Genomic DNA, 19631 nt, shown 5'->3' with positions numbered 1-19631 from the left:
ACAGGTAGAGGGGGATGTCGGCGTTATATACAGGTAGAGGGGGATGTCGGCGTTATATACAGGTAGAGGGGGATGTCGGCGTTATATACAGGTAGAGGGGGATGTCGGCGTTATATACAGGTAGAGGGGGGTGTTGGCGTTATACACAGGTAGAGGGGGTGTCGGCGTTATACACAGGTAGAGGGGGGTGTCGGCGTTATACACAGGTAGAGGGGGATGTCGGCGTTATATACAGGTAGAGGGGGATGTCGGCGTTATACACAGGTAGAGGGGGGTGTCGGCGTTATATACAAGCAGCGCACGGCTCTCCTGGACGCTCTGCAGTCGGTTGCCGTGAGGCGGCGGCAGTTGCTCGGTCTTGTGCGCCACGACATGGAGGAAAGGGGATGTCACCGTTCTGATCATGGACAGCGGATCCTGCGATTCCTCCGGTTCGTCGTCTTCCGTGTCCTTCATGTCACGTCGTACACCCCAATGTATATCTATCTTCTGATCATTAACCCCTTGTTGTGCAGGAGGCTGCCCCCTATACAAGAGCAGCACATCCCCCCGACTCTCCGACTGCTGGACAGACGACAACAGGCTCAGGATCTGCAGAGAGCGCTGGGGGTGGAGAGAGCGGTGAGAGAACGAGACTTCTAGACCCAGATTTCATGTGGCACATCCTGCGCGAACCCGAACCCCCCCCCCCCCTCCCCTCCCCCAGAGATACCCAACAAGTCTCATTATGCCCTGGAACAGATGATGGGGAGAAGCGCCATTTACCACCCCCCCCCCCCCCTAAGTTATTCTTGTGTCAGTCTTTACTGCACTTCTGGCATTCTTCTTATGGAGCAGGAGACTCAGGCCCCTCCCAGATAGTGCGGCAGAGCAAGGGATTGTGGGAGCAGCGACTACTGATGAGTCCCTGATATATAAAAGGGACTCATCTCCTCATTTATAAAGACCCTCCCCTCCCCCACAGACCCCTTAACCGACCGCACTGAATGTTGTATGTAACGTGTCGCTATGCTCAGGTCTTCCAGAACGCCATGGGAGGACTCGCTCTGCGATGGGAGGAGCTACGTGCACAGGAGGCGGAGCTGAGAGATTACTTACTCCGATTCCAGCGCGTTATTGCGGTGAGTATAAAGACGTTCTATCTACACACCCGCATACATGGAGAAAAGTATGTGCCCCCCTCAATGATTGAATCCTGGTGTCTCCCCCCCCGTGTATAACATCCGGTACAAGGTGATCAGTGCTCAGAGACGTGGCCGGGGTGAGGAAGCCCAAAACCCGACCCCCCCCAACAAGACACAGAACCTGCACCTTTTTTATCCATTTTTCTTCCACATGAATTCTTTTCTCAGTCGCACTCGGGGCCTTCCCGGCGTGATCTTCAGATCGTCAGATCGCTGCTATAATGCTTTGGTATACAATCCGGCGTGTCTATAGCCTTAGTTCTGCCCCGGCTGCCATGACACCCCATCATTTGCTCCCTCCCTCTGTAAACCTCTCTAATGCAGCGGCCGGTAAGGACTGCGACATTTGAGGGGGTTAAACGGCCGCAATCTAAGTAAACTTTGATCGCTACCGCTGGTTCAGGAGCCGGGCTGGAATCGGACAGCGAGCCGCGGCTCCAGCCAGTACGGGACACGAGTGCAGGCCGTTTATTAGGCCGCCGTCAGAAGGCGTATCGGTGGTCATTAACCCCTTCCCGACATTTGACGTATCCATACGCCCGAAGTCGGGTAGGGGAAGTGTGGAACGGCCTCACGGAGTGAACCCGCTCCATACGATGCCGGTGTCAGCAGTTTGTTACAGCCGACACTTCAGAGCAACGAGCACTCGAGCACAATCCCGCTCGTTAAATGGCGACCGCAGCGTTTAAATAGTTAGAAAAAGGGGGGAGGCCAATGCAAGCGCGGGGTGGCGATGGTTGCTATGGCTGCCTGCGGGTGTAATGAAGGCCCCCATGTCCGCCATCTTTGTGCTCCTGTTAATCACTATCTCCGGCCTGTCAGAATCACGACATACTGCAATACATTAGTCGCTGGTTGAAGTCCCCGAGGGGGGGTGCGGGGGGGGCGGGGGTCTAATAAAAAAGAAAAGTAAAATTTAGTAAAATAAAGTTGTGTTTTATGTATAAAAAAAAAAGGAAAGTTAAAAAAAACCCTTTTCCCCCCTGGAGTAAATAAATAAACATAATTGGCATCGCCGCGCCTGTAAAAGTCTATCACAATATATCGTTATGTAACCCGCACGGTGAACGTCGTACTGGTATCAGTAAAAACGACAGCTCATCCCGCAAACAATAAACCCGCAGACCGCGTAAATCCACGCAAAAATCTAAAAGTTACGGCTCCCGGAATTTGGCGACAAAATACTTTTTAGTTTTATTTTTTACACTTCGGTTTTTACTTGTAAAATATAGAAAAAACGACCTATATCTGATATCGCCGTCATCGTATCGACCGCAGAATAAAGGAAAAAACGACGCACAAAAATCCATGGAGGAATCGCTGTTTTTTTCATTTTCTATCCCACAAATCATTTTTCCCCGGTTCCTAGCACGTTATATGGCACAATAAATGGCGAAAAACTACAACTCGTCCCGCAAAAATCAAGCCCTTATAGGACAAGATCGACGGAAAAATCAAAAAGTTATGGCTTCTGGAAGGTGGGGAGGAAAAAACGGAAATGAAAACCTGAAAATGGCTGAGACGGGAGACAGGAAGGGGTTAATAGAGGAACATTTTCCTTGTTGATTTAGTCACGTGATAATTCTGCGCACGGATTTTCTCACATTTAGGCCGGATTCAGACAAACGTGAGCGTTTTGCGTGCGCAAAAGTTCCATAACAGCTCCGTGTGTCAGCCGCGTATGATGCGTGATTTTCTCGCGGCCGCCATCATTATGACACTCTATTTGGATGTTTGTAGCTCGTGCGGCTTTTCTGTTTACATTCAGAGTTTTCCTGCTGTTGCGCGAATCACGCTCGTCCCACGGAAGCGCCTCCATGTGACCTGCGTGATTTTCACGCACCCACTGACTTCAATGCGTGATGCCCGAACAGCGCACAAATATAGGACATGTCGTGAGTTTTTTTTCAGCGCACTCACGGACGGTCTGCACTGCCCCATAGACTTGTATAGGTCCGCGCGAGCCGCGTGACAACCACGCGGGCTGCACGGGCGCAAATCACGTTCGTCTGAATCCGGCCATATTCAGGTTTGAGGTTTATTAACATTTTGGATTGACGACCGCGCCGGAGACGTTCAGTAATAACCCAAATCCTCAAATACAAGTTGTGTAATAATTGTGGACGCGCGGTATGTGAGATCGCTGTACGTGGCGAGGTCGCGCTGTAGGTGAGATCGCTGTACGTGACGAGGTCGCGCTGTGTACGAGATCGCTGTACGTGGCGAGGTCGCGCTGTAGGTGAGATCGCTGTACATGACGAGGTCGCGCTGTATGTGAGATCGCTGTACGTGGCGAGCTCGCGCTGTATGTGAGATCGCTGTACGTGACGAGGTCGCGCTGTATGTGAGATCGCTGTACGTGGCGAGGTCGCGCTGTAGGTGAGATCGCTGTACGTGGCGAGGTCGCGCTGTAGGTGAGATCGCTGTACGTGGCGAGGTCGCGCTGTAGGTGAGATCGCTGTACGTGGCGAGGTCGCGCTGTATGTGAGATCGCTGTACGTGGCGAGGTCGCGCTGTATGTGAGATCACTGTACGTGACGAGGTCGCGCTGTATGTGAGATCACTGTACGTGACGAGGTCGCGCTGTAGGTGAGATCGCTGTACGTGACGAGGTCGCGCTGTGTACGAGATCGCTGTACGTGACGAGCTCGCGCTGTAGGTGAGATCGCTGTACGTGGCGACCTCTGCTGCTTGTCGGCTATAGACAGGGTGAGGTGTTACCCTCTGCTCCCCCTCTTTAACATATTTGACTGTCTTCCAGGAGAATGAGGTAAAGCGCCGGCAGGCAGTGAGGAAAGCGAGGAGCGCACGAGAAATCTATGATCAGAAAGAGCGACAACTGCACGTCCTGCAGGAGGAGCGACAATCACTGGCCAGAAGGAAGCAGAAGATCCAGGCCCAAATCCAAAAATACAGCAAGTTCTGTGACTACCTGGAAGGCTCGGCGGTGGCTTCAGAGGAGGTGCGAGTGGGAATTATCTGTAAAGGGGAGAGCGCAGCGATACGAGGGGACCGTGAGCAATATCAGGGAGGGGGTCTGTGGAGGGATATGAGGTGGGAGAGCGAAGTGATATGAGAGGGTCGGGGGAATAGCGGAGTGAGAGGTGGGACAGCGGAGCGATAGGAGGGGAGGGGGCAGCGGAGCGATGGGAGGGGGCAGCGGAGCGATGGGAGGGGGTGGAGGGGGCAGCGGAGCGATGGGAGGGGGTGGAGGGGGCAGCGGAGCGATGGGAGGGGGCTGCGGTGCTATACAAGGTGGGGCAATGGGGGACGGTGGAGCGATATGGACCTGTAGTTTCCTCACCCTGGGACTCTTCTGGATAGGAGGATTTCCGGCCACGTGATTTGCGGACTCTTGAGCTCGATGCCATTTTCTAGAGTCTCATTTGATTTTTTTTTATTCCTTTCCTTTACTGGTAACCAGCGCTCTGCGGTATTGGGGTAGAAGCGGCCGCTCGTGCCACCCTCGTGACTACTATTGGACTGAGGGGCTTTGCTGCGATTGGTCAGATATAAGTGGCCTTCAGATCCCTGTGATCTGGACATTATTATAATGTACGGACATACGATGACGGGGCTGAGTATTAGGAGTCCACAGCTGGTCACCTTCATGTGGGAATCCATAGGGCTGACATGACCGCTCCGGCACATCCCTGGTCGCCTTCCTATGTGACTCTGTAATGTGGGGGGTGGGGATCAGATGGCGTCATGTCCCCTCTTGGGGTGAATATAATCTGATCTGGTTTCAGTTCCAGGACTCATGTGATGTCCTCAGCCGGTTCCACACATTGGTTGCTACGTCCCATTATCTCCAGCAAGTGGTGCAGGAGGCCCAGGTGTCCATCGACCAGACCAAGGCTCAACTTTCGGGCTTCCTGGGAGAGAAGAGTGACGAGGCCGTGCAGCTCCACCACCAGCTGGGCCAACTACAGGCCAACCTGGAAGAAGCTCAGAACCAGCGGCTCCTGTGGGTGAGGATGGAGGGGGAGGCTGTGACTCCAGAGCTGGGGGAGAACATCCTAAATATGCAGCATGATCTATGAGTGGTTGTGGCCTGGAGTGGGAGAACGGAGCGTGACGTCTCGTGGGGGTGATACCACAGTCTCATGTCAGCCCTGAAATCAGAACCATTGGATGAAGCAGGTGGAGTGTCCCGTGCCACGCACCGGCAGACTTGACTGCAGCTGAGAAACGGACCATCCAGTGCGGCACGTCTGAACATTTTTCTTCCATATTTAGAAACTGAAATGTTATTGAATGTAAATTCTCTCCCGTGGCCGACACGTGGAACGTAGATCTGACATCTGAGGGTCCTAACATTGGGGGGGGACGGGACGTGGGAATCGCTGCTGAATCTTTACTGTTCTGTCCTTACCAGGAGTCACACTGGGCGCACATTCAAACTATGGCCGCAAAGAAGACCCTACTTCTTGGTACGATAAAAATGGCATCACTGAACCTCTTCCAAAGCATCGACGTCCCGGGCAGGAGTGGAGCCGTGGATGACACTGTGAGACAGCTGGAGACGGTAATGACGGCGGCTACACGGAGCAGCGCAGGTGTCATGTATGAGGAGGGTCACACAGAGCCAACACCAGACACGGGGTGAGGACGGGGTACAGACTATAGGGGGGCAGGAGTCAGACTGGTCCCTACAAGCGGACGGACAGGGCGCTGAATAAGCTACTATTTGGCTGTAGGATTATAAAGTAGAAGTGTCAGCGGGGGACGAGTCAGCGGGGGATATTATACAGGGACAGATTATTACATTATTATACCGCCCCCTCTGCTTAGACCCTTCATGATGTATTTACAGAAGTGACGGGGGAGCTCCTCAGCATGGGGGGAGGGGGGGGGAATGGGGGGGGAGCTCCTCAGCGTCAGGGGCTCAAGAGTCAAACACATAGAAAATTAATGTTCTGTTCCGGTTCAGGTCCAGCAATATATTCAGGATCTTTCTGACATCTATGAAGCGACCAAACGCCACTGCCGAATGATGACTGGTGCAGCATGAAGACCGAGAACAGCCGAAACCGCTGCTGCTTACTGAGCCAAGAATAAAGAATGTGAGATCAGTAAACAGTCGTCATGAGTATCCGTCACCTCACCTGCGAGTCAGGTCCGGCAACATCCTGACGCCTCACCTACGAGACGGGTCCGGCCGCCTCACCTACGAGACGGGTCCGGCCGCCTCACCTACGAGACGGGTCCGGCCGCCTCACCTACGAGACGGTCCGGCCGCCTCACCTACGAGACGGGTCCGGCCGCCTCACCTACGAGACGGTCCGGCCGCATCCTGACACCTCACCCACGAGACGGCTCCGGCCACATCCCGACGCCTCGCCTACGAGATGGATCCGGCCGCCTCGCCCACGAGACGGGTCCGGCCGCCTCGCCCACGAGACGGGTCCGACCGCCTCGCCCACGAGACGGCTCGGGCCGCCTCGCCCACGAGACGGCTCGGGACGCATCCCGACGCCTCGCCTACGAGACAGGTCCGGCCTACGAGACAGGTCCGGCCTACGAGACCGATCCGTTCGCACCCAACGCCTCACCTACGAGACCGGTCCGGCCGCCTCGCCTACGAGACCGATCCGTTAGCACCCAACACCTCGCCTACGAGACACGTCCGGCCGCCTCCCCTACGAGACTGGTCCGTCAGCACCCGACGCCTCGCCTACGAGACGGGTCCGTCAGCACCCGACGCCTCGCCTACGAGACGGGTCCGTCAGCACCCGACGCCTCGCCTACGAGACGGGTCCGGCCGCCTCACCTACGAGACGGGTCCGGCCGCATCCCGACCCCTCACCTACGAGACGGGTCCGACAGCACCCGACGCCTCACCTACGAGACGGGTCCGGCCGTCTCACTTACGAGACAGGTCCGGCCGCGTCCCGACCCCTCACCTACGAGACAGGTCCGGCCGCATCACCTACGAGACGGGTCCGACAGCACCCGACGCCTCACCTACGAGACGGGTCCGGCCGTCTCACTTACGAGACAGGTCCGGCCGCGTCCCGACACTTCACCTACGAGACAGTTCCGGCCGCGTTCCGGCCGCGTCCCGACCCCTCACCTACGAGACAGGTCCTGCCGCATCACCTATGAGACGGGTCCGGCCGCATCCCGACCCCTCACCTACGAGACGGGTCCGGCCGCATCCCGACCCCTCACCTACGAGACGGGTCCGGCCGCATCCCGACCCCTCACCTACGAGACGGGTCCGGCCGCATCCCGACCCCTCACCTACGAGACGGGTCCGGCCGCATCCCGACCCCTCACCTACGAGACGGGTCCGGCCGCATCCCGACCCCTCACCTACGAGACGGGTCCGGCCGCATCCCGACCCCTCACCTACGAGACGGGTCCGGCCGCATCCCGACCCCTCACCTACGAGACGGGTCCGGCCGCATCCCGACCCCTCACCTACGAGACGGGTCCGGCCGCATCCCGACCCCTCACCTACGAGACGGGTCCGGCCGCATCCCGACCCCTCACCTACGAGACGGGTCCGGCCGCATCCCGACCCCTCACCTACGAGACGGGTCCGGCCGCATCCCGACCCCTCACCTACGAGACGGGTCCGGCCGCATCCCGACCCCTCACCTACGAGACGGGTCCGGCCGCATCCCGACCCCTCACCTACGAGACGGGTCCGGCCGCATCCCGACCCCTCACCTACGAGACGGGTCCGGCCGCATCCCGACCCCTCACCTACGAGACGGGTCCGGCCGCATCCCGACCCCTCACCTACGAGACGGGTCCGGCCGCATCCCGACCCCTCACCTACGAGACGGGTCCGGCCGCATCCCGACCCCTCACCTACGAGACGGGTCCGGCCGCATCACCTACGAGACGGGTCCTGCCGCATCACCTACGAGACAGGTCCTGCCGCATCACCTACGAGACAGGTCCTGCCGCATCACCTACGAGACAGGTCCTGCCGCATCACCTACGAGACAGGTCCTGCCGCATCACCTACGAGACAGGTCCTGCCGCATCACCTACGAGACAGGTCCTGCCGCATCACCTACGAGACAGGTCCTGCCGCATCACCTACGAGACAGGTCCTGCCGCATCACCTACGAGACAGGTCCTGCCGCATCACCTACGAGACAGGTCCTGCCGCATCACCTACGAGACAGGTCCTGCCGCATCACCTACGAGACAGGTCCGGCCGCATCCCGACACTTCACCTACGAGACAGGTCCGGCCGCATCCCGACCCCTCACATATGGGACTCGCTGAGAAACATGTTTGGATATATAGACACAGGACGCCGCTGACCGCCCGGCTCTGCAGTCTTCCTTCTCCACTGTATAATAGATGACAGGTAGAGCGGCTACAGACCGGGAGGGGATCTCGTGATCTCATGTGATCTGTTATCTGACTACACGGAGCACATAATGTAATACAGCCGGGAAACATTTACTGCGGATCATTCCTCTTGATTCAATTGGTCTTTTATTGTCCAATCTGAACAGAGATTTCCATCCCCCACATCCATCACATGACGGTCCACACGCTGAGCCGTGGAGTCTCTTTCAGGGTCCGTGCATGAAGTGCTCGTCCTTCTCACCTCCACTAGTTGATATAAATTCTGTGGAAATCGTGCGCTCCAAAAGCTGCGTTGCACTTGGGACATTTCCGTTGCCTGGAGTCATATCGGGTCTTTACGCACTCGAAGCAGAAGACGTGGAAACACTTGGTAAGAACGGCATCTTTCTTGCGGGTGTTGCAGCACGGGCAGGTGAGACGAGCCTAAGGGGGAAGCATCGAAATCAACACGGCCGGGAACATTGAGGCCTTCAGTCTCAGACCCAAGGGTACTGTGGCCCCCCCCATCCCCCACTCGAGCCGTCACCCTGATCTCAGCCGTCACCTCCCAACATTGCAGTCCTGCACACTCGTCTCCCCCAACACATCTCACCATCCAGGATCCGTACCCTTGTCCCACTTTCCTCTTCCCATTGTTCAGATCCCGCGCCCTCACGTCGCCCCATCGTTCGGGTCCCGCGCCCTCACGTCGCCCCATCGTTCGGGTCCCGCGCCCTCACGTCGCCCCATCGTTCGGGTCCCGCGCCCTCACGTCGCCCCATCGTTCGGGTCCCGCGCCCTCACGTCGCCCCATCGTTCGGGTCCCGCGCCCTCACGTCGCCCCCATCGTTCGGGTCCCGCGCCCTCACGTCGCCCCATCGTTCGGGTCCCGCGCCCTCACGTCGCCCCATCGTTCGGGTCCCGCGCCCTCACGTCGCCCCATCGTTCGGGTCCCGCGCCCTCACGTCGCCCCATCGTTCGGGTCCCGCGCCCTCACGTCGCCCCATCGTTCGGGTCCCGCGCCCTCACGTCGCCCCATCGTTCGGGTCCCGCGCCCTCACGTCGCCCCATCGTTCGGGTCCCGCGTTCTTTTCTCTTTCAGGAGTTTTTTTTCCCTTCACATTTGACTGGAACCTTTTCTGAGCAGGGACGTAGAACACCCCATTCCCCCCTCTTACTCTGTACTCTTTGATCTCCTCCTGAAGGATCTGGTCGGCGTCGGCATAAACCTCCATCTTCTTCTGTTTCTCTAGTTTTCTGCGCAGGCGTGAGATCTCTTCCTACACAAATCAAACGTATTTTAGTGGGAGGAAGATCTTTAGATATTAGAACATGGAAAAGACATTGGGACCGGCGGGAGGGTGGCAGGAATCGGCGGGAGGGTGGCGGGGCCGGCGGGAGGGTGGCTGGACACTACCTGTGCTCGCTTTAGGCTGAATGATTCCTTCTCCTTGGCGGAGCGGTTGTCGCACACGAAGCTCTGCGTGTCTCGCAGTGTACTGACTATGTGCTCTAGTTGAACCTTCAGGTCTTCTGCAAGTTGAGCCGCTTCCACCGCCTATAATAAGAGTGCAGGGATAATAAACAGCAGGGTCTCCCTGGGCTTCCCCCGCCCATGAAGCAGTAATGAGCAGGTTCCCTGTCCCTCACCTTCCTCTTCTGTATCTCTAACGCCTGAGTCCTGAGCGTCAGCTCCTTCTCTATGGCAGCCAACGACGTGTGCAGCACCCGCTCCCGCTCCTCCAGCTTCTGCACCTGTAAGAGCTGAGCGTCCACCTGTGGATGGAAGAGCCATGAGACACCGCACCGCGGCACCAAACACCCCCCAGTGCAGCGGCGGCAGAGATGTTACCTGAGTCTTCAGACCCTGCACCTGCTCCGCCAGCTCCTCCTTCTCCTCCCGCAGCAGTTTGTGGATCTGATTGGATTTTATCCGCTCGGACATCAGCTTGAAGTTTGCGTCGTCCTTTTCCCGCAGCTGCTGCATCAGGCGGATGTTCTGTTCCTGCATGTCTTCAAATGCCTGCCCAGTCACGTCCATTTCAGACAACAAAGCCTCCTCCTCCTGCACAGCAAAAACACAAAGTCTTGTGATAACGCAGCAGGACAGCGGCACGCTCCGCCGGGCTCGCGCCAGATGGCCGGGCTCCCACTTGCCTGTTTGGTTGCGCTGAGTTTCCTCTGTAAATGTTCAATTTGCTCCTCGGCCAGTTTGATCTTCCGCAGCGCCTCCTCGTCCGCCAGCTTCTTTCTCTCTCTCCGATCCTTTTCCTCGAGAGCCTGAACCCGTAACCGCAGCTCCTCCACCTGCGGGGAGACAGCGCAGGGTAAGATATAATGGACGGTGTGACCTGCCGCTGCGGGGACCTCGTGACTCGGGACACACCTCAGCTTTGGTCTTCCGCTCAGCCGCCATTAGCTGCACTTTGTCTCTCTGCTCTTTGGGGGCAGATTTATACATGTCCAGGAGCAGCTTCATCTCCTTCTGGCTCTCCTGGGCCTTCCTATAGTAAAGAACAGAGTGAGGCAGCCAAACCCCGGCTCAGAGGTCAAAGGGGACAGGTCAGGGGAGGTCATCAGCGTCAGGTAAGGCTTCGTTCACATCTGCTTTGGAGGCTCCGTTAGATCCGCCAGGGATTACTAGAGACAGCGTGATGCGCTATTGTGTCCGGTAAAACCATGGACAGCCCGATGGAGCAGAACAACAGAATGTCACCACGCAGGTGTGAACAGAGACTAGGAGGTAAGCGAGGCGGAGGCGGTCATGTAGGGGGGGGAGGTGGGGAGGCGGCAGACACGGCGGGAGGGGGGGGGTAGATGTCGCTCTTACTTGAGTTCTGCTCGGAGCGGTTTTAAGATGTCCGAGTCCTTCCTCTTACTGTCTTCTCCCTTTTGCTTGTCCCTCTCCCGTTCTCGCTCCTTCTCGCGCTCCTTCTCTCGTTCCCGTTCTAGTTCTCGCTCTCGTGTCTTGCTGCGTTCCAGCTCTTTTTTCTGCTCCTCTTCTTCTTTCTTCACCTCCGGGGTGGTCGGCATTTCTGGGTCTCGTGTCACCACCACAGGAGTCTCCTTCTTCACATCTGCAGAGGCTTCTTCTTCTTTGATGGCCGGAGTGGTGACATCAGTGCTTGACAGCCCAGAAGCTGGACACGGAGGGACCCCGACTTGTAATCGCATCTAGAGAGAAGGGAAAGAGCAGAGGTCACAGGCTGCCCCCTGCTGGACATTACGGAGCAGGACGCTCGTTTTCTTACACGTCACAGGATGGATTTAGGTAGAAACACACAAGGGTAACTGCAGGTCGTCCGGCTCGGCTTGCGCACATTCTCGCTGGATTGCAGAGATGATCGGCACGTGTAAGGCTCAGCCCCATCGTCTTAGACATTCCCATAAATCCGGGACACTGGCCGGAGCTTCTCTACGTATCAGATAAACATTGCCCCATCTACACTGTGTGCCACCACTGCGGCTCCTACCCCAGACAGTGATCACCGAGCGCTGGGCACTTCTGCTCCTGTAGCCAGCACTCCCCTCACCTTGCTCACCTCTCCTTGGGCATCGCGCACCTTGCGCTTGTATCGCTGGACGTCACCTTTCAGCTGGTGGTTGTGGTTCTGAAGGCTTCCAATCAGATGACGCATTTCACGATTAATGGGCCCTAAAAGACGAGAGTGACATGTCACATCCACGAGCGTTCCCCGATCATTTACTACCCGGTCAGCAATATCTCGTGCTGTCACCTGCTTGTTCATTGGCCGCCAGATTCTGCTCAAACTCAATCCTCAGCATCTCGTACTCCTTGCGCACCTGGGCGAGCGTGTCCTCCAGCTGGATCACTTCAGTACGCAGTTTCTTTTGGACAGACAATTCCTCGCTCTGGGGAAAAAAGTCATCATCCCCAATGGTCAAAAGAAGCCCAGACCCTGTGTGTTGTGTGATGACCCCCTGCAGAATGACACCCACCTCCATGCGCTCGATCTGCCGGAGGTGGCTGTTCTTTGTGCCGAGGAGAAGAGCTCGCGCCTCATCCAGCTGCGTCTTCACCTGAAGGGACTCATTATACAGAAGTGAGAACTGGGACTGCAGACAGCGGAAGTCCTGGGTGCCCCTCACCGCCTCCTCCGGGAGGGTTCGCAGATCCAGCTGAAAGATTATAGGCTTAGTAAAGAGCCCCCTTCCCCCACATCATCATTCAGCCGTCTCCACGCACCTTCAGCTTCTCCTTCAGCCGCACCGCGGTCTGCAGCTCATTCTGCAGCTTCTCCAGCTCACACATGCGACTGTTGGCCAGTTCTTGGTTTTGTTCCAGCTCCGCATTCAGCATCTCAAACTGTAAAAAGAGAGAATAAAGGAGGCCGCGTCCATGAAGACATCGCACCGGGGGCATCCCACATAGGGGACCACATTACCTTCTGCACCGTCAAAGTCGTCTGTCCTCCCTGGAAACTCCCAGAACTTCCCGAAATGTGGTATCCTGAATTCAGCTAAAGAAGAACAGAACTCCATGAATGACCAAACATCTAACGACAAGAGACGAGGGATGTACGATGCACCAAAATACCGATACGATTCCATGCGGTGCGCCCGCAAACCGTTCAATACCGTGGACTCCTGTATTTAGATAGGAAGCTGCGCGGCCGCGGTATTGTATTACATGAATGTGGTCACTAGTAGGGCTGAAAGATGCATCGAAACTTCCATACTGTGCACCCCAAAGTGGTTCAATACCGTTATTTCATGAATTTCAATACTAAGCTGTGCGGCCGCAGTATAGATGATCACATTATGTAGGAGACAGGACACTTATAATCTGGTGACAGCCTATTTATTACTAGGACCACTGTTCTCTACATTACAGCACTGATCACATCATGTAGGAGACAGGACACTTATAGTGACAGCCTCTTTATTACTAGGACCACTGTTATCTACATTACAGCACTGATCACATTATGTAGGAGACAGGACACTTATAATGTGGTGACAGCCTCTTTATTACTAGGACCACTGTTATCTACATTGCAGCACTGATCACATTATATAGGAGACAGGGCACTTATAATCTGGTGACAGCCTCTTTATTACTAGGACCACTGTTATCTACATTACAGCGCCGATCACATTATGTAGGAGACAGGGCTCTTATAATCTGGTGACAGCCTCTTTATTACTAGGACCACTGTTCTCTACATTACAGCGCTGATCACATTATGTAGGAGACAGGACACTTATAATCTGGTGACAGCCTCTTTATTACTAGGACCACTGTTATCTACATTACAGCGCCGATCACATCATGTACAAGACAGGACACTTATAATCTGGTGACAGCCTCTTTATTACTAGGACCACTGTTATCTACATTACAGCACTGATCACATTATGTAGGAGACAGGGCACTTATAATCTGGTGACAGCCTCTTTATTACTAGGACCACTGTTCTCTACATTACAGCGCTGATCACATTATGTAGGAGACAGGGCACTTATAATCTGGTGACAGCCTCTTTATTACTAGGACCACTGTTATCTACATTACAGCACTGATCACATTATGTAGGAGACAGGACACTTATAATGTGGTGACAGCCTCTTTATTACTAGGACCACTGTTATCTACATTACAGCACTGATCACATTATATAGGAGATAGGACAATGTTGCCATTCTATGACGGCGTCACTTATTAATGTGAGGCACGTGATGTTATTAACCCCATCATGTTCCTCACACATTAACCCATTATGACTGTGAGGTACATGAGGAGGTAATTACTGTTATTGTGAGGCACTAAATTCATAACACCGTGCGCCTCACATCAGAAAATGGGAAGATTTTTTTTTTTTTAATTGTTGGCAGAGCGTTTTGGTATGGAGAATCGCAATACTACAGGAAGTATCATTATCAAGGTCCAAATTCTGGTATCATGAGAACCCTACAAGAAACACGCGCGATCGGGGCGGCCGATCTTACGCGCGCGACTGGGGCGGCCGATCTTACGCGCGCGACCGAGGCGGCCGATCTTAGGTCGCCCTTACCTGCTCTAGGGCCTCTGCGAGGTGACGGTTGAGTTTCTGCTCGTGTTTGCGCAGCTTCTCTATGTCCCACTGCAGATCCTCAATACTTCGCTCCATCTCGGAGACTTTGGTTTCGGATGACGTGACTCGGTCTTGCAGTTCATGATGCTGGAGTGAGAGATTATAGAGAATCACACGTTACGCACAGCAATATGGGAGGCCGGAGGCGGCTCAGGGACACAGACTCAGGAGTTTAAATAAAAACACATAACCGAGGAATAGACGTGGAGGCGGTGGAAGCGCCGATTACCCCAAACGCTCAGTCATTTACTTTCAATGTGTGGGGGAAGGACCAGGACATGACGAGCCGCTCAGACAGGGGGAACGATGAAGAAGAGGTTGTGTGATGAAGATGACCCCGTCCCTCCCCCATCCTCCGAGCCAATCCACACAGAATACTGCTCTCCACTCACTTGTAAAGAGATACGATGGTGCTTCTCCTGCAGGACCGTGGCCGAGTCCTGGAGCTTGTGGTTCTCGCTGAAATGATCTTTGTTCAGAGTTCGAAGCGTCTCACTCACCTGTTCAAAGTCTAGAAAGGACACAAAACACCAGAACTCCATACTGAGGAAACAGGACCCCCCATAATCCTCTGCACTGTGTGCCTGCAGACTGGGGGAGGGGCCTCTGGAGATCAGTGGGGGAGGGGCCTCTGGAGATCAGTGGGGGAGGGGCCTCTAGAGATCAGTGGGGGAGGGGCCTCTGGAGATCAGTGGGGGAGGGGCCTCTGGAGATCAGTGGGGGAGGGGCCTCTGGAGATCAGTGGGGGAGGGGTGACACGTACCTGCGTTGTGAATGCGCTCGCACAGATCCTGCATCCGGCCGTGCAGCTTGTTGGAGGTTTCCAGGACGCAGGACACGGCTCGCTTACTGAACTCCATGCGTTCCTGTAGTTGTAGCTCGATCTCCTCTGTGGTGCTGCAGGCCAGAGTAGCCAAAAAGGTGAGAGAGGATTCTGGGAGATTGCCTGGAGCCAGCGCAGGTGGAGCGGCTGGAGGTGCAGCGCAGTCTGCAGCCATAAAAGAATAGTAGTTAATATACATGGAAGACTTATAATGCCACAGGAACATCTAATATATGCTAAACTCACAAACAACCTAGTACCACACCGGACCCCCCAGATCACCCACACAATCCATCCCACTCCCCCGCAATGTTAATCCAAAGGAAGGAAAACAACCCCCATGAGGCAGAAGCTGAATATCCACATGATAGGGGAAAATTCTATCCGGATCCCTAACCCTATGGCTATCAGAATAAACCCCTGGAGCCCGACCATTCTCCAGTCATTCATCCGGTCCAGAATATGGAAGATCAATGAATTTAAGAAAGTAATCAGACCCCTTTATTAATCAGTAATCCAGAACAACATCCTCTGGCAGAGAGTTCCATAGTGTGACTGCTCTTACAGTAGAGGGTCCATAGTGTGACTGCTCTTACAGTAGAGGTTCCATAGTGTGACTGCTCTTACAGTAGAGGTTCCATAGTGTGACTGCTCTTACAGTAGAGGGTCCATAGTGTGACTGCTCTTACAGTAGAGGCTCCATAGTGTGACTGATCTTACAGTAGAGACTCCATAGTGTGACCGCTCTTACAGTAGAGGGTCCATAGTGTGACTGCTCTTACAGTAGAGGTTCCATAGTGTGACTGCTCTTACAGTAGAGGTTCCATAGTGTGACTGCTCTTACAGTAGAGGTTCCATAGTGTGACTGCTCTTACAGTAGAGGCTCCATAGTGTGACTGCTCTTACAGTAGAGGCTCCATAGTGTGACTGATCTTACAGTAGAGGCTCCATAGTGTGACTGCTCTTACAGTAGAGGTTCCATAATGTGACTGCTCTTACAGTAGAGGCTCCATAGTGTGACTGATCTTACAGTAGAGGCTCCATAGTGTGACTGATCTTACAGTAGAGGTTCCATAGTGTGACTGATCTTACAGTAGAGGTTCCATAGTGTGACTGATCTTACAGTAGAGGTTCCATAGTGTGACTGATCTTACAGTAGAGGTTCCATAGTGTAACCGATCTTACAGTAGAGGTTCCATAGTGTGACTGATCTTACAGTAGAGGTTCCATAGTGTGACTGATCTTACAGTAGAGGTTCCATAGTGTAACTGATCTTACAGTAGAGGGACCATAGTGTGACTGATCTTACAGTAGAGGTTCCATAGTGTGACTGCTCTTACAGTAGAGGTTCCATAGTGTGACCGCTCTTACAGTAGAGGCTCCATAGTGTGACTGCTCTTACAGTAGAGGTTCCATAGTGTGACAGCTCTTACAGTAGAGGCTCCATAGTGTGACTGCTCTTACAGTAGAGGTTCCATAATGTGACTGCTCTTACAGTAGAGGGTCCATAGTGTGACTGCTCTTACAGTAGAGGTTCCATAGTGTGACTGCTCTTACAGTAGAGGCTCCATAGTGTGACTGATCTTACAGTAGAGGCTCCATAGTGTGACTGATCTTACAGTAGAGGTTCCATAGTGTGACTGATCTTACAGTAGAGGTTCCATAGTGTGACTGCTCTTACAGTAGAGGTTCCATAGTGTGACTGCTCTTACAGTAGAGGTTCCATAGTGTGACTGCTCTTACAGTAGAGGTTCCATAGTGTGACTGATCTTACAGTAGAGGCTCCATAGTGTGACAGCTCTTACAGTAGAGGCTCCATAGTGTGACTGATCTTACAGTAGAGGGTCCATAGTGTGACTGCTCTTACAGTAGAGGTTCCATAGTGTGACTGATCTTACAGTAGAGGCTCCATAGTGTGACTGCTCTTACAGTAGAGGCTCCATAGTGTGACTGCTCTTACAGTAGAGGTTCCATAGTGTGACTGCTCTTACAGTAGAGGTTCCATAGTGTGACTGATCTTACAGTAGATGTTCTATAGTGTGACCGCTCTTACAGTAGAGGTTCCATAGTGTGACTGCTCTTACAGTAGAGGGTCCATAGTGTGACTGCTCTTACAGTAGAGGTTCCATAGTGTGACTGCTCTTACAGTAGAGGGTCCATAGTGTGACTGCTCTTACAGTAGAGGTTCCATAGTGTGACTGCTCTTACAGCAGAGGTTCCATAGTGTGACCGCTCTTACAGTAGAGGTTCTATAGTGTGACCGCTCTTACAGTAGAGGTTCCATAGTGTGACCGCTCTTACAGTAGAGGTTCCATAGTGTGACCGCTCTTACAGTAGAGGTTCCATAGTGTGACCGCTCTTACAGTAGAGGTTCCATAGTGTGACTGCTCTTACAGTAGAGGTTCCATACTGTGACTGATCTTACAGTAGAGGTTCCATAGTGTGACTGCTCTTACAGTAGAGGTTCCATAGTGTGACTGCTCTTACAGTAGAGGCTCCATAGTGTGACTGATCTTACAGTAGAGGCTCCATAGTGTGACTGCTCTTACAGTAGAGGCTCCATAGTGTTACTGTTCTTACAGTAGAGGTTCCATACTGTGACTGATCTTACAGTAGAGGTTCCATAGTGTGACTGATCTTACAGTAGAGGCTCCATAGTGTGACTGATCTTACAGTAGAGGTTCCATAGTGTGACCGCTCTTACAGTGGAGGTTCCATAGTGTGACTGATCTTACAGTAGAGGGTCCATAGTGTGACTGATCTTACAGTAGAGGCTCCATAGTGTGACTGATCTTACAGTAGAGGTTCCATAGTGTGACTGATCTTACAGTAGAGGTTCCATAGTGTGACTGCTCTTACAGTAGAGGGTCCATAGTGTGACTGCTCTTACAGTAGAGGTTCCATAGTGTGACTGCTCTTACAGTAGAGGTTCCATAGTGTGACTGATCTTACAGTAGAGGTTCCATAGTGTGACTGCTCTTACAGTAGAGGTTCCATAGTGTGACTGCTCTTACAGTAGAGGGTCCACAGTATGACTGGCTGATCTGGAGGGGGGGGGGGGGTAGGAGCCGCAGGCTGGTCCAGCGGGGGGGGGGGGGGGGGGGGGTGCTGTATGCTGGGGTGGTATCTCCTGGGTGACTCCCCTCTCAGTTTAGAGCTTATTATCTGATGGGTGCACCACCCTGGTTTACGTTCCGAGCTGCCCGACACCCACGTACCTTTATGGTCAGGGGCTTCTGTGGGAGGTGGTGCCTCCTCGGGGTCCGTGGCATTCTCCTTGGCCGCAGTGTTCTGGGTGCCCGGCTCCGAGTCATATCGCATCAACAACAGCTGCACATTCTCATCCAGCTACAAAAGAGGGAAAGTCAGAGGGGATTTATGGCTTCGATCTGTGGCGGCCGCGCCATTCTAAACACATCAGATAAAAGTCAGCCGACCATGCGGGGCAGCGCAACATCCTGTAACCCCAGAGCACAAGTTGCTGCCATAAAAATCCTCATTCATCTCATGAAGGTCAGGAGGAAAAGTATGGCCACCATGACAGAGTCAAGCTGCAGAGGCAAAACAGCAAACCCCTGCGTAACGACTACCACCCCCACCGGCACTTCACCCCACACCGAGAACGGCTTACTCAAATCACCCATACTTCTTCTATATTCACTGAGAGTGACCTCCTCAACAATCCCCATCTCCTCTACCAGCACTAGACATGACCTCCTCAACAATCCCCATCTCCTCTACCAGCACTAGACATGACCTCCTCAATGTTCCCTCCATCTCCTCTACCAGCACTAGACATGACCTCCTCAATGTTCCCTCCATCTCTTCTACCAGCACTAGACATGACCTCCTCAATGTTCCCTCCATCTCTTCTACCAGCACTAGACATGACCTCCTCAATGTTCCCTCCACCTCTTCTACCAGCACTAGACATGACCTCCCCAATGTTCCCTCCATCTCCTCTACCAGCACTAGACATGACCTCCTCAATGTTCCCTCCATCTCCTCTACCAGCACTAGACATGACCTCCTCAATGTTCCCTCCATCTCCTCTACCAGCACTAGACATGACCTCCTCAATGTTCCCTCCAGCTCTTCTACCAGCACTAGGCATGACCTCCTCAATGTTCCCTCCATCTCTTCTACCAGCACTAGACATGACCTCCTCAATGTTCCCTCCACCTCTTCTACCAGCACTAGACATGACCTCCT

At 53.9% G+C, this 19631-nt stretch overlaps 2 protein-coding genes across 4 annotated transcripts; one reads left to right on the top strand and one right to left on the bottom strand.

Moving 5' to 3' along the window:
- The first annotated feature begins 314 nt into the window (after positions 1–314).
- LOC142729186 (coiled-coil domain-containing protein 42-like) lies at positions 315–6250 on the top strand. Of its 2 annotated transcripts, none has more exons than XM_075849224.1 (7): positions 315–431; positions 516–621; positions 1017–1121; positions 3946–4146; positions 4934–5155; positions 5563–5789; positions 6118–6250. In XM_075849224.1, exons 1-7 carry the CDS (start codon positions 373–375, stop codon positions 6179–6181), a joined length of 984 nt encoding a protein of 327 aa, XP_075705339.1. In that variant the 5' UTR covers positions 315–372; the 3' UTR covers positions 6182–6250. The 2 variants fall into 2 exon arrangements, with proteins under 2 accessions (XP_075705339.1, XP_075705340.1); XM_075849225.1 differs by having other exon boundaries at positions 316–431; positions 5563–5712.
- Positions 6251–8631: 2381 nt separating this feature from the next.
- Positions 8632–18763, bottom strand: RNF40 (ring finger protein 40). 2 transcript variants are annotated; one of them, XM_075849228.1, is made up of 17 exons: positions 18638–18763; positions 15360–15584; positions 14989–15107; positions 14537–14683; positions 12908–12982; positions 12709–12828; positions 12462–12641; positions 12239–12374; positions 12035–12156; positions 11332–11675; positions 10888–11005; positions 10659–10808; positions 10354–10566; positions 10152–10277; positions 9919–10059; positions 9680–9781; positions 8632–8945 (listed from the first exon to the last, which is right to left on the bottom strand). In XM_075849228.1, exons 1-17 carry the CDS (start codon positions 18738–18740, stop codon positions 8769–8771), a joined length of 2598 nt encoding a protein of 865 aa, XP_075705343.1. In that variant the 5' UTR covers positions 18741–18763; the 3' UTR covers positions 8632–8768. The 2 variants fall into 2 exon arrangements, with proteins under 2 accessions (XP_075705343.1, XP_075705344.1); XM_075849229.1 differs by having other exon boundaries at positions 12044–12156.
- Positions 18764–19631: the final 868 nt, after the last annotated feature.

Source organism: Rhinoderma darwinii, unplaced genomic scaffold, assembly GCF_050947455.1.
Source record: "Rhinoderma darwinii isolate aRhiDar2 unplaced genomic scaffold, aRhiDar2.hap1 Scaffold_709, whole genome shotgun sequence".
NCBI lineage: Eukaryota > Metazoa > Chordata > Amphibia > Anura > Rhinodermatidae > Rhinoderma > Rhinoderma darwinii.
Note: the sequence above shows the minus strand (reverse complement) of the source record. Positions and strands in the feature narration are given on the sequence as shown.

Bases quoted from the DNA above. Each gene is read 5' to 3' on its own strand.
- RNF40 (XM_075849228.1), bottom strand. From the start codon at position 18,740: ATGCGATATGACTCGGAGCCGGGCACCCAGAACACTGCGGCCAAGGAG. The intron at 15,108-15,359 runs GTACGTGTCACC...TGTCCTTTCTAG, and splicing joins CGAGCGCATTCACAACGCAG to ACTTTGAACAGGTGAGTGAG. The intron at 11,006-11,331 runs GTAAGAGCGACA...TCTTTACTATAG, and splicing joins CCGCTCCGAGCAGAACTCAA to GAAGGCCCAGGAGAGCCAGA.
- LOC142729186 (XM_075849224.1), top strand. From the start codon at position 373: ATGGAGGAAAGGGGATGTCACCGTTCTGATCATGGACAGCGGATCCTG. The intron at 4,147-4,933 runs GTGCGAGTGGGA...ATCTGGTTTCAG, and splicing joins CGGCGGTGGCTTCAGAGGAG to TTCCAGGACTCATGTGATGT. The intron at 5,790-6,117 runs GTGAGGACGGGG...GTTCCGGTTCAG, and splicing joins GAGCCAACACCAGACACGGG to GTCCAGCAATATATTCAGGA.